At 36.5% G+C, this 15,044-nt stretch overlaps 1 protein-coding gene across 4 annotated transcripts in view; it reads right to left on the reverse strand.

Moving 5' to 3' along the window:
• Positions 1-15,044, reverse strand: part of LOC143224798 (RNA binding protein fox-1 homolog 1-like) — a 221,985-nt gene that overhangs the window by 200,246 nt on the left and 6,695 nt on the right. Inside the window, exon 1 of one of the 4 annotated variants that reach the window (XM_076453115.1) lies at positions 9,218-9,406. The exons of 2 other annotated variants lie outside the window; for them this stretch is intronic. In XM_076453115.1, the coding sequence (XP_076309230.1) occupies positions 9,218-9,283 (66 nt within the window). In that variant the 5' untranslated portion in view covers positions 9,284-9,406. Of the gene's footprint in view, positions 1-2,910; positions 3,396-9,217; positions 9,407-15,044 lie in introns of those variants that run through there. One more of the 4 variants, XM_076453114.1, reaches the window with a different exon arrangement.

A 15,044-nucleotide genomic window follows, 5' to 3' on the forward strand; every position in this document is an offset into this window, starting at 1 on the left:
ACGTACATCATGACACAGTCTCTAAAAAATCTTACGTACATCATAACATAGTCTCTAAAAATCCTACGTACATCATAACATAGTCTCTAAAAATCCTACGTACATCATAACACAGTCTCTAAAGAAACCCTACGTACCCTACATACATCATGACACAGTCTCTAAAAAAACCTACGTACATCATGACACAGTACCTAAAAACCCTACGTACATCATGACACAGTACCTAAAAACCCTACATACATCATGACACAGTACCTAGAAACCCTACGTACATCATGACACAGTGCCTAAAAACCCTACGTACATCATGACACAGTACCTAAAAACCCTACGTACATCATGACACAGTACCTAAAAACCCTACGTACATCATGACACAGTACCTAAAAACCCTACATACATCATTACACAGTCTCTAAAAAAACCTACGTACATCATGACACAGTACCTAAAAAAACCCTATGTACATCATGACATAGTCTCTAAAAACCCTACGTACATCATGACACAGTCTCTAAAGAAACCCTACGTACCCTACATACATCATGACCCAGTCTCTAAAGAAACCCTACGTACATCATGACACATTCTCTAAAAAAACTCTACGTACATCATGACAGTCTCTAAAAACCTTACGTACATCATTACAGTCTCTAAAAAACCCTATGTACATCATAACATAGTCCCTAAAAAAACCCTATGTACATCATAACATAGTCCCTGAAAAAACTCTATGTACATCATAACATAGTCTCTAAAAAAAACCTATGTACATCATGACATAGTCTCTAAAAAACCCTATGTACATCATAACATAGTCTCTAAAAAAACCCTATGTACATCATGACATAATCTCTGAAAGAACCCTATGTACATCATGACACAGTCTCTAAAAACCCTACGTACATCATGACACAGTCTCCAAATACCATCCAAAAATCACGGTATTTGAGTTAGCTAATTACGACTAATGAAAGCCAAAAGTCTATAAGAGTGAGTGTGTGTTTTTTCTTATAGCAAAACCACATCAGGCTATCTGCTGAGTCCACCGAAGGGAATCGAACCCTTGATTTTAGCGTTGAAGTCTATAAGAAAGTCAAAACGTGCCATACTTATTGTGCTTTTTTAATCCCACATATCGTGCAAAAACCATAAAACAAAACAGTCCATTGTAGATCGTCGGACAGTTTTCAGTTATTGAACACAAATTACAGTAATCGAACCAGCCAACTCTGAGTGATGGATCTAAAGTGCACACACATACATAACGGCTGTTATTTGTACAGAGATGTAGGAAACATTTATTCAACTGAAGAAGAACAGGGAATTCTTCGAAAGTGCTTGAAAACTGTTCTTTTTTAGTATTATATTTATTTTTGTCTTATAAACTGTTTTGCACGTTCCAGTTATGTTTGTTTCTCTTGGAAACATCAAACTGAATCAAATCCACATCCAAAACTACAATATATGTGAAATAAACAAGAACAAATTACTGTTGGTTAAGATCCATAAAGTATGCCAACTGATACGTAGAATTATATACGGGCTTGTTTTTGCGTTAATATACTTTCATCTGGGAGCTATGGTGCACAAAATACGACAAACATGTAATACAAATTATTGAAGAATGGATGTAGATATTAAAACAGAAATTATCTTGTATCTCCATCAGGATGTTCCTGTGATAACTTTTTATCAACTTCTAGGTTATGAATTTAGAGAAAAAAATTATTAACCATATTTGTTTGTTATTAAGCTCAAAAATGCACAATGGGATATCAGGGTTATCCCCACTATGGGTATCGAAACCCGACTTTTAAAATTATAAGTCAGCAAACTTACCGCTGAGCCACTAGGGGGTTTTAAGCTTATCAAAAAAAAAACCTAATACAACTGAATCTCACCAGAAGACACTCAGTAACAAAAACAGTTGAGGTTCATATTGGTGCAAGGAAAACAGTATATTATTTTCCATAAACAGGATGAGGATATATAATGTGCTGTCTTTTATCTTAATACTTCCATTACCGTCCTATGTTTCGATCTAACCCAAAGCTACTAATATGGAAGGTTTTGCATGGTGTTGTGGATAAGATGATCGACTCACAACCTACGGGATCAAAACCTATCACCGAACAAGTTTGCCCTTTCAACCGTAGGGGCATTATAATACAATTATCAATTCTACTACGAGATGGTAAAAAAGTAGCCCAACAGTTATACTGGAAATGTCAGGCACCACTTTTACTACTAATCTTTATATTAATTGGCCTTGGTTTGGCCAAGAAAGCCCCTACGGTTGAAAGGACAAGCTTGTTGGGTGATAGGTTTCGATCCTGTAGGTTGTGAGTCGAGGACCTTACCCACAACGCCATACTGTTATAGATTAGTCATGGTCCTAAAGTACAGAAAGCATTTTTTTCGGCAATCATGAACCCTCTGGTCCACAATTTGCGCCCCATTGTAGAAACAACAACAAAAAAAAGCGTTCTATACATTAGGGCCATGACTGATATATAACAATGATAGTCAAATCTGACCATTCATTCATAAAAGATTATCTGAAGAACTGGTAGGTGGTGCTGTTGACTAGCCGCCTTCCCTCTAGTCTGACGCTTGAAATATTAAGAACAGCTATGTATGCATAATCCCTCAGTAGTTTTGAGCAAAGGTCCTGAGAGAAAGTTCGTAAACTCTACGAATATAATTTTTCCTTACGCAAATCAAATATTCTTAAATATCGACTTTCAAGAAAACTCTATTAAACACTTGGCAAACAGCGTACACACATTAGACGTCGTCAGAGCAGAACGAAACATATAATAAAGCGTTCTATGTCGTTTCCCAAACCCTACTATTACCTAACGTATTAGCAAAATATTATTTTAAGTTGAATACCAGACGTACCTGTGGCATAAGAGGAAGACCAAAAAACCCAAGATTCTGGCGATCGATTAGTCTTGCAGGAAACATAGTAGCTGCGAAATTAATAGCTGGTCAAGTGTCCAGTGAGTAGTACAACTATTATTACCAGAATGTTCTTTAGTACACAGAGCAATCGCCTTCTGCCTCCCCTGTTCGTCTGGATACGGGAATGTTCACTATTAAACTTTGGCGTTGACGCACCATACGTTTCGAGGCGCCTTACGTGCTGAACTATCTGTGAAAAACAGGCTACTGAACATAAACGCTAAATTCGAGGATGCTTAGACTAACAGAAGCGCGTTGCGCACTCTTAAAATCAGCCCACTGGGAGGTTCTGATGGAGAAATCCAACACCTAAAGAGAGCAAGCGTAAAAGACACTCACGAGGAGAAACCACGTAGTTAAGTTTTAAAAGTACATCTCTCTCTCCGTACCTAAACAGATATTCAAAATATCTAACATGCAACTCGCACAATGTAGCCAATAGTTGATGAGAAATGCCATTAGAAACAATGGTGGAAACAAGAAGAACACTTGAATAACTGGAGTGAAAAAAACAGCTTGAGACAAAACAAACTCGCAGAGTAACCGAAATAGAACGGGAAACGCGCCAACGCTAGATACCTAGACCAATATCGAAATAGATTCACGCGGAATAACATAGCCTAGTCTTATCAATAAAGAGAAACTGTTTTCATTGGGAAACAAACAGCGTTCACGTTTCTTTTTTATTTGCAAAAGATACACTGTTTTCACTTTGTTCTCCATAAATTTAGTGTTTTAACTTATATATAACAAAAAACAAAAACATTTTATGTATAACAGAACGGAGTAGCAAAGTCTTTGTTGTTTCACGGTCTGATGAATATTCCCCAGGTTTAGAACACCAAAAGCGTGTGGAAAGATTTGATTTTGAATTTCACACAAAGCTACACAAGGACTCTTTGCGCTATCCGTCCCTAATTTAGCAGTGTAAGACTAGAGAGAAGGCAGCTAGTCATCACCACCCACCGCCGACTCTTGGGCTACTATTTTACCAACGAATAGTGGGATTGCCCGTCACATTATAACGCCCACACGGCTGAAAAGGCAAGCATGTTTGGTACGACGGGGATGCGAACCCGCGACCCTCAGATTACGCCTTAACCCACCTGGCCATGCCGGGGCTCGTGTGGAAAGAAGTGAATTCCACGTTGAAAATTATTCATAGTGATGTGGTTCTAAACAGGTAGTAAGAACCCCACCCCCTCAGTCTTCCATCACGTTTTGTAACTTTATTCATAAAAAATCACCTACAATTCGGTGACTTCAACCATAAAGGTCTAGTAGTATATTGTATGGTCTTTCTATGAGTGAAATAAAACAAATGTTTATGCTTGTCAAGATACCCTTCTGTATGTACAGAAACTAAACTACACAAGGAATATTTATGAAGAGATAATTATTAGTTCAGTAAATATAAAAACCTTCTAACGCCACCTGGAGTCTAACTATACAGAGAATGCAGGAAATTATGTGAAAAATAAGTATTCTTTATAGCTAAACGTAAAACCAATACTTAAAAATTTACTTCAAAGCGTGGAAAGAAAACGTATTTCCTCCACATGGAAACTTCGAGCATTTATTTTATCTACCGAACATTTCCTGGAGAAATGTTTAACCAAGACGACAAGGCTACGAACAAATTAAATATATGCGAAATACACAATGTTTCTCGGAATATATCTATAGAATATACATCTATAGAATATTCTCAAAAAATTTTAACTATAACAATTTACGGTCTACGCGTCTACACTACCAGAAAGGTTTCTTTCATTTTCTTATGTAAAAAAGACATATATAAAAACATCTTGACTGTTTGGATTAAATTTTCACAAATGATCTCACATACTTTACGCAATTTCTTTAATTAATAAACAGCGTGTTAAGGCGTGCGACTCGTAATCCGAGGGTCGCGGGTTCGCATCCCCGTCGCGCCAAACATGCTCGCCCTTTCAGCTGTGGGAGCGTTATAATGTGACGGTCAATCCCACTATTCGTTGGTAAAAGAGTAGCCCAAGAGTTGGCGGTGGGTGGTGATGATTAGCTGCCTTCCCTCTAGTCTTACACTACTAAATTAGGGGCGGCTAGCACAGATAGCCCCCGAGTAGCTTTGTGCGAAATTCAAAAACAAACAAACACACAAATTTATAACTGTGTTTAAGCCAAGGTCTGGCGTGGTCAGTAGTTAGGGCGCTCAACTCGCATTTTAATTATTCGCGATTTCGATTCCAGTCTTCGAACACACTTATTATTTCAGCTGTGGGGGCGTTATAATATAACGGTCAATTCGTTGGTAGAAAAGAGTAGCCCAAGAATAAACGGTTGGTAGTGTTAACTAGCTGCCTTTCCACTAGTCTATCACATCTAAATTAAGATCGACTTGGGAAGACAGCCCTGTAGCAGGTTTTCGCGAAATTCCAAAAATAAACGAAAATACAAGCATGTGAAAGAAATCAGTACAGTTGTGTCTGTGTAATCAATCGAACACAAAAACAACCATTCAAACATGTTACGTATACGTTGTTTGGAATTACTTAGTCGTAAACTCTCTTAAAGAGAAAAGTTGTGTGAAAATTGAAAATTATATTTATTTATTTCAATATTTTAAATAAAATACATTAAAAATTTATACTCGTGACGTTTATAGGACTTGATTTTGCTTCTCGTGAAATGCTTGTTTTTGTGGAACGTGAATAGAACTACAAGGAAAACAATAATACACGTTTCTCACAAAGTCGAATCATCGGATAGAAAATAACTTTGTGGTCTCGAAAAACGTAACGAAGCCAACGTATGAAACGCTCGAATGACATTCAACACAAAAAAACGGAGAACAGACAAGTCTGAACATGTAATAATAACACGAGACGATTTTCGAAAAAGTTGTAAATTGAATATTTTCAGTAATTCCAAGTGCGAATCCGTTTTTATGTTTCGCCAATGTATTTACGACTATTAGTGTTATTTTATTAAGAACCAAAAGAACTTTTTACAATCAAAAGCGTGGACTAAAAGCTGCAGCTAAGCAAGTTGAAAACACTGTAGAAGTGAATACAATCAATATATTTGAAGAGACATATGGCTGATTATTCAGAGTTCTCTACCATTGGCAAACATTTAATTATACTTTATTTAGACCAAACAGTTTTTGTTCTCTGAGCACATTTCTGTCTAATTAATTTTTTTTTTTTAATGTTTGAAACTTCATCAAACTTTTATGTGATGTATTAAACACACTAATCTGAATGTCCTTAGGCTTATATTGTATGCAGAAATCCGAACACGGCTACCTCTTTCTTCCAAGCTCGCCATATTAATACATTTAATTTTTTCAAACACACAAAAATCTTACAGAAGAAAGATGCACGTGCTCGTTAGAAAAATCAAATTACGTCTTCACTTCGATTGCTAAGAAACACAACCTTTGTTTGTTTGTTTGTTTTGGAATTTCGCACGAAGCTACTCGAGGGCTATCTGTGCTAGCCGTCCCTAATTTAGCAGTGTAAGACTAGAGGAAAGGCAGCTAGTCATCACCACCCACCGCCAACTCTTGGGCTACTCTTTTACCAACGAATAGTGGGATTGACCGTCACATTATAACGCTCCCACGGCTGGGAGGGCGAGCATGTTTGGCGCGACTCGGGCGCGAACCCGCGACCCTCAGATTACGAAGCGCACGCCTTAACGCGCTAGGCCATGCAGGGCCCAAAACACAACCTACTGTAATTTATATGAAAAAAAAAAACATACAAACGTAATAATTACGAAATCATCAAAAAGAGGAAAAACCTAATGCTAAGATAAAGTATATAAAATATAAGTACTGGTTTAAAATTTAAAAAATACAAATTTAGCCTTAAAATCGAAAATCTAGTTCTATTATTTTTATTACTATACATTTATTATAGATATTATTTTGTATTGTTACCTTCGTATATGTATTTCAGACAAATCTAAATACTTTAAGCTGGACAAACTTCATGAAATATCATTGGTTTTACGACCGAAAATGTCGTTAACAGAGAGGATAACTTATGAAACAATGCATTGTAATCTTTATAAACTAGAACAATATATTTAATTAGCTACACTCATTGACGAGTCGAATTGTGATGCGATCAGGAGTTCCTGGTAATTTGTACTTCTGATTTTGTTTAATTTTGAATTTCGTGCAAAGCTACACGAGGGCTATCTGCTCTAGCCGTACCTAATTTACCAGTGTAAGGGACTACTCTTTTAGCAACGAGTAGTGGATTGACCGTCACAAAATAACGCCCCAATAGCTGAAGGTGCGAGCATGTTTGGTGTAACGGGGATTCGAACCCGTGACCCTCAGATTACGAGTCGAGTACCTTAACCACCTGGCCATGCCGGGCCTATACTACTAATAGGATATTATTTTTTAAGTTAAAGCACATAAAAATGCGAATAATGGGTTCAAATATGAATAAAAAGTGACCAGAATAGAGTTAGAGAGAGAACACTGGAACATACAAAGAAGACGAAACGTTAACTTAAAATCAAGAAGAAAATATATAATTATATGTAACAGTAGGTCGTATCTCGGAGGAAAAGGATGGAGAACTAATAAAAATAAATGATGCTAAGCATTAGAAAAATGAAACTTATTAGTCCAGATAAGTAAAATGTATTAGCTCATGAGTAATCACTGACCATTAGCTCTCGCCTTTGAAACTTTTCTCCTAAAAATAACGTTAACAACAGAGAAACGGTGGCTTTCCCTGTATGCATGAAAAACTAAAACTTTACAAAACTTGCTTCACAAAATAAACTGAGTAATTATCTAGTGCTCGACATTATTAGCAGTTGGACTTGCGTTTCAACGGCAACGTTTAAAGTGTTACAAAGTAGTCCGTAGTTGCTTCTCGTATATAGAAGCCTTGTGAGTTATTAGATGGACTAAACAGTGGATAACCGCGCTCCTGAAAACGTAAGGTTTGTTTTCAAATGTTACGGAACAAATTAGAACGTTCGAGAAAAAAACAAACAAACGAATAATTACTACATACGTATGTGCGAAATATAAGCTTAAAATGTAATAAGACCTAGTAATGTAAACAAATGGAACAACATTAAATAACAGGTAATTGAAAGAAAGAAAGAAAACGGAATAATTTTTATCTAATTCTTTCTGCTACCATGGGGCCCTGGCACGGCCAGGTGGTGAGGGCGCTTGACTCATAATCTGAGTTTCGAATCCCCGCCCCAACAAACATGCTCGCCCTTTCTATCTGGGAAGCGTTATAATATGATGATCAATACGACTATTTGTTGGGGACAAAGTAACCCAAGATTTGGGGGTGGCCCAACTAGTCTTTTACTGCTAGCGTAGATAACCCTCTTGTAACTTTGCGCGAAATTGAAAATAAACCAAATCAACTTTGTTTTTAGCGGCAGAGCAGAATGTCTGAGACTTATAACGTTAGAAATCGGGTTTCCATGCCCGTAGTGAGCAGATCACAGATAGCCCATCGTGTTGCTCTGTGCTTAACTTCAAACAAACACCTGCCAGGGAAAACAGTTAATCAATGTGTGTTTCCAGTCCAGGTGATTTACTCAGCAGTCCTATGTGCTAACTTTTACGTAAGTAAACATACCATTTCTAGCATCCCAATATAGTAACTGCGTTTGTATGTTAGCTATTTCTATGCAGGTGTTATGATGATGAAATGTTAAACAGTGAAACACCTAATATCACCGAAATGACGTGTAAAAGCCATCGTCTTTAAATGAAATTTTGCCGTATTTTCTACGGCATGTACTTCATACCTCTAAACCAGTCTAAACGTCAAAAATTCTTTACTTAATATATATTGAATATGGTTTCATATTTAGTTCTTAATCGTATTTGAATAAGAAAACTAGATTATTATAAAGTTAAGCATCATTAAAATGATCTTCAATGCTGTTTGTAGTTCAGTCTAGTCATGGCAGAGGGAGCTTTAAACGGGTGATAATACAATAACTGAATTTATACCCCACGAACTGTCGACATTTGGCAGAGCGCTAAAGTATTTCAAACACAATCATTTCTCAACAATGAATCCCGTTTCTGTTCATAAGTCCGAATCACAACTGATAAGGAATACGCTAACTTATTTAAGATTTTGTTCTAATACAATGGAAACATCTTGCACAGTAACTACAATACGCTAACTTATTTAAGATTTTGTTCTGCTACAATGAAAACATCTTGCACAGGAACTACAATACGCCAACTTACTTGTAACGAAGGGAAGGAAGGATATAAGATGGAACCCCGATCTAACAACACACAGACGCGATTCATTATAGAAATCAAACTACTGGTAGATGGACTATATGACAGATTAATCAGCTCCACCACCTGCTGTTGAGCCTAGAGTCCAGCTGAATGAAAGTACGGTGAAGTTACACAACGTCACATGGCATGTTCCCCACCTTCCCGCTGGTTATATTGATGTGTATTAGCTGCAATTTTTGATATACTATGCGATCGTATTGCCACCTAGTGGGTAAAGAAGTAAACTTATTCAAATTCAAACTTACTTATTTTTAGAATTATTAACTTTTCGGTTTAATATGGTAAATAGTTTGAACGTAAAGCGAAATGGATTTTAATGTAGTCGGACGGCAATTAATCCAGTTGTGTCTACTAAACTGGCATGTCTACAGATTTTTGGTAAATTGTTTGAAGTTACGCACAAAGCCAAACGATGGACTATGTATGTATGCTCTGGCCATCACGGGTGTCGGATGGTTGGTTGTTTGCTTGTTTTGAATTTTACGCAAACCTACACAAGGGCTGTCTGCGCTAGCCGTCCCTAATTTAGTAGAGTAGGACTAGAAGAAAGGCAGCTAGTCATCACCACCCACCGCCAACTCTTGGGCTACTCTTTTACCAATGAATAGTGGGATTGAGTGTAACATTATAACGACCACGTTGCTGAGAGGACGAGCATATTTGGTGTATTTGTGGTGTGACGGGTATTGAAACCCGCTTTCTATCATCGTAAGTCTGCAGACATACGGCTTTGCTACTAATAAAGTTAGGTAAATATAGATATCAATATAAAGTTAAACAAAAGAAATTGGTGAGAAGGTACTTGGTAATCTTTATTTATTGGGGAATGTTTCTAACTTAACTGATTTGGAAAGTTGAAGATATATATTTCTGGATTATTAATATTTTAAATATCCTGGTGTACCGAGTTGAGAAATGCGTTCACTAAAATTAATACAATCAAGGAAAATCACGATCGATAATTTAATAAATTATTTTTAAAAATCGACTCTTCTTACGAAAGAACAACAACCTGAAAGTAACAAGGCTAAGACGTAGCTATTACATTGCTATACAACAAAATATTTTTATGTACCCAGCTGCACAAGTAACACTAGATGGCGCAAGACTGACAGACTCAGGTCGAGACTGGAGTCTTGTATACAGAAGTTACAACAGCTTACGTGCTCACAGCCTAATCGTTTAAATATACTTTTGAATAGTTCGTGTAAAACTATAATGAAAATTACAGTTGGAAGTCGTTAGTTGTGCATTTATCGCGTGAATTTTCCCGTGGCAATGAGAAATTGAAACATATAATGGTTCACTTTGTTTATATTTCCTAAATATATTTTCTGTATGGTAAAATATCATTAGTCGGAAACAATAATTATAAATTCTTTGTTTCTACCAAAGCACAAGGCTACACGACGGGTTAACTGTTCTCTGTCCACCATGAGTGTCATAATTTGGTTTCTAGTGTTGTTAATACACATATATTCCGCTGTGTTACGAGGGTGGAGGGCAATAATTGCAATCCTTAGACAGGTGAGGACTCCATTTTGAAATTGTCGTGTTGCTAGGCAACTGGAGACTGCTTCCAATGGTGTGGTTGTTAAAGGATCTCAGGTATACGACATAGGAGGCGATGTGTGGCTGGAACTTCGGAACGTCAAATTAGTACTAAAATTTGTACAATTAAATGGAAGTCATACAAGTAGATACAAAAATATTAATTTCCGATCAGAGCAAGCTAATTAGTACAGTTAATTAAGTATATATTTCTTACGTACTTTAAACATGAAAATACATTGTTTCATCAGTTGGGTACCCTTGTTATTAACGGTGTTTTCGGTCGTAAACCCAATAACATCTAAAGCGACTGTTTGCACTATGTGTCGTATACAACTAAAAATCTCAATTTCTATAAAACCAGCTACGAATTTCTGATTTAGTTAGATATCACCTAATGTTATTTTTAACTGGAGATAGGAATTGTACCTCGTGCACAGACTAATATGAAATGTGTTTTTTATTACTATAATACCCCAGACGTCCTTAAGTACACATATATTGAAACTATTTTTCAATTACATCTTAGTTGTTTTGTTTGAAATTAAGCACAAATCTACACCACGACCTTCTGTGCTCTGCTTACCACGGTATCAAAACCTAGTCTTAAGCGTTGTAGGTCCGCAGACTGAGGGGAAGGGGCAAAACTTGGTTAGCTCTACGTAGTTATCAAGTAGCTTCGCGATCAAAGGCCACTGCTGGGCTCCACCTCATATCCCATTCCCAGAGATTTCGATACACCATCTTAACAATTCCAAATCTGTGTACAAAATCGTTATTAAATATATTCAAATTAAGTTTCTGTATTGGTAACCAGTAACTTAATCAAAGTAACAGCAGAAATTTGATAAAAGTCGCCCCAATTATCCTTATTTGTATTATAATTATCATTAACCCATCACTAATAAAAAAAAAATGTTTCTTTTTTTACTTTGCCCCTTTCAAAAAAATTCGGCTGCATGACGTCATTGAACTAAAAAAACTACCGAACAAAGCAAAACAGAACTACATCTACTACTAAATAAATTAGATTAACTGTCAGTTAATCTTAGCACAGGTTTTACAAGTTATTTTCTGTGTAGAAATTCGGTTGAATGGTTGATAGTATCGTGTACTTAATCATCCAGTATTTTGTCTATTTGTAACTAAACATAAAACCACACATTGGGCTATCTGTTCTCTGCTAGTATCGAAACCCGGTTGTAAGTACACAGATATACAGCTGTGCCACTGGGAACTTCTTTTGTTTGTAGACAAGTACAAAGCCACACAATGGTCTCTCCACCACGGGTATCGAAACTCGGTTTCTAGCGTTTTAAGTACGCAGACACACCGCTGTGCCACTTAAGGGCGTCAACCAGGAGATACATTTTTTTTTTTTTTTCCAACATCAAACTATGTAAGGCATCCTTGGAAGGAAAATCATGGTTAAAGTTAGTCACGCTAGGGTTAGAAAAGAGTAAAACAATGTATTATTTCACGCATATCTGTACAGAGACACACACAACAAATATGTACAGAAACACACACAAAACATCTGTATTCAGATAAACAACGAGTATTCATTTTTCAAGATTATTTTATCCTTCGTTTCTTTTCGAAATAATCGGAAAATAACCGATATTTCCGAAGGTAACTTTAATCATAATTGTAAACATGTTCTGAAAACAAAATTCTTTATTTTACTTAAGATTAAAAAAAAACTTTGTTAAGTTTATTGGAATAAAAATAACAAGTTATCTTAAATGTTCTTGAAGTACGAACTCAGTCCTAGAGGTGTAATGTGAAAGACACGATCAAAATAAACTCCATGAAAATTTTCTATGCCACTGGGGGGCTACCATGAACACCCTAAATATTCCTGGCAACATTCAAAGTTCTGAGTCTACGTGTGATATATATTTATTTCCATATATAGTATTATATAATTTATATTATATACATATATAATATATAATATTCTAATATATAAAATAATATTTTATATTGTATATATTCATTAAGCCTAATTAAACTCGATTCCGTTCTTATTGATACAAAATAAATTACTATAAAATTAAACCAATTTTTACGTTCTGGAGTTTATATGCATAGGTCCTGGTTAATTAAATTAACTGCGTCTAATTAGAAAGATTTGCTCACCATAATTTAAATAGTACGGCTAATACCGTATCATCAAATAATTTTTCCGAAATAATCACCATAAAGAGTAAATTGGTTTGCTTCAAGTTCAAAAAGTGGTCTTAGATATATAACAGCAATTAGACAAAGAAAATGATCGTAACGATAAGACACGAAATGACGTTAAAAGTTCCCTACAGTGAACAGAACCTTGGATATTTGCCAATCCGTGATGCACATCTATTCGGATGATCTTTCCTGGGTTTGGACAACTTAGTCATTCCTGGCCAACAGCTGTTAAAGCTTTCGAATAATTTTAGAAACCTACAAGACTACTTCAATATGGGTGGTCCCCTGTCTATCAGTTTCTTTTCGTAATGAATTTTAATAATATTTATTCAGTTATAATTGGAATATACGGATATACACACAATACGAAACACACGAACTGTGTCATAAGTTTTATGGCTCGTTACTTAAGGATAGCATACACATACGTTACTTACTTGTTTCTTTGTTTATTGTTAAGCTGAAAAATATACAATGGTCTATTTGTGTCTTATCCACAGCGAATATCGAAACACGATTTTTATCATTATAAGCCTTCGCACTCACCGCTGCGCCAACTAGCGGATTAAAACTTAATTATTTTGAGCTTTCAATATATACAATAAAAGTAACTTCAACACCAAAGCATCCTCGTGCTTTCTTGCCTTCTTTCTCTTTTTAAAGAAAACAACAACAACTTATTAATAATTGGTATATTTATAACAACAACCTGCTTAATGTTTAGTTCCACATGAAACATGAAAATTGCGGAAACAGGACTTGCATATCCACTCGCAAATCGTAATTAGTTCGAAGAGTGCGGATCTAAAGTTAAGCTGCGTTAGATGACCTTTTGTAAAGCACAAAGTTACTCTATGGACTGTTTGTACTGTGTCCATCACGGGTATCGAAACCTGATTTTAGCATCGTTAGTCCAGAAACCTGACAGAAGGCAGCGCTTTTCGAACAGAACAGCGAACAACCTGAAGATGCCATAGCTGACTACTGGAATGTGACCGTTAATATAATTTCCTGCAAAATGGTGACTAGTCACATCGTTTCCGCTTTGCGAACCAACCGAAGTAAAGTTTTCAGAGGTCATCATCCTGAGCTTATACTTGAAGTAGTTCAAAGGCCTATATAAAAGTGTCATTCATGATGTTACAAAAAAACAACAACAAAATAACATGGCCAGGTGTGTGTTTTCTTGTAGCTTGTTTGTTTGTTTTAGAATTTCGCACAAAGCTACTCGAGGGCTATCTGTGCTAGCTGTCCTTAATTTAGCATGGTAAGACTAGAGGGAAGGCAGCTAGTCATCACCACCCACCGACAACTCTTGGGCTACTCTTTTACCAACGAATAGTGGGATTGACCGAACATTATAACGCCCCACGGCTGAAAGGGCGAGCATGTTTGGCGCGACGGGGATGCAAACCCGCGACCCTCAAATTACGAGTCGCACGCCTTAACACGCTTGGCCATGCCGGGCCTTTCTTGTAGCAAAGCCACATCAAGTTATCCGCTGAGTCCACCAAGGGGAATCGAACCCCTGATTTTAGCGTTGTAAATTCATAGACTTACTTCTGTATCAGCAGGGGACTTCGCTCAAACTTTTGAATATTGTTAGTTATGTATGTTTTATTTCACCGATGTCATTAACATGGCTAAAAGAAGTTCCTGTGGATGACAAAAGGCTAGAGTTATTCAACTTGTAGCTCAGACTTCTGAAATATTGTTTGTTATTTCTATAGTCGGGTAATGAAAGCACTTCGCAGACTTCTGTGTAATTAAATCATGGTGAACCGACTAAGAATATCTGCCACGGTGGTTCCTCACTTTCGACTTTATTAACCAGAGGCAAAACAGACAGTTCAGCAGCACCCTATGCTTTAGCCTACTCTTGTCACACACCTACAACTGAAAGTGCGGAGAATCTTTTATGTCACCGGATGGATTGAAACCTGGCTTCAAAATCCAGAGCTCTATCAATGAGTCTCTCTGACCCCCTTCAATAGATCAAAAAAATCGTAAGTCTGGAGGTGTATAA

The sequence above is a fragment of the Tachypleus tridentatus genome, chromosome 9 (genome assembly GCF_004210375.1).
Source record: "Tachypleus tridentatus isolate NWPU-2018 chromosome 9, ASM421037v1, whole genome shotgun sequence".
In the NCBI taxonomy this organism is placed as follows: Eukaryota; Metazoa; Arthropoda; class Merostomata; order Xiphosura; family Limulidae; genus Tachypleus; species Tachypleus tridentatus.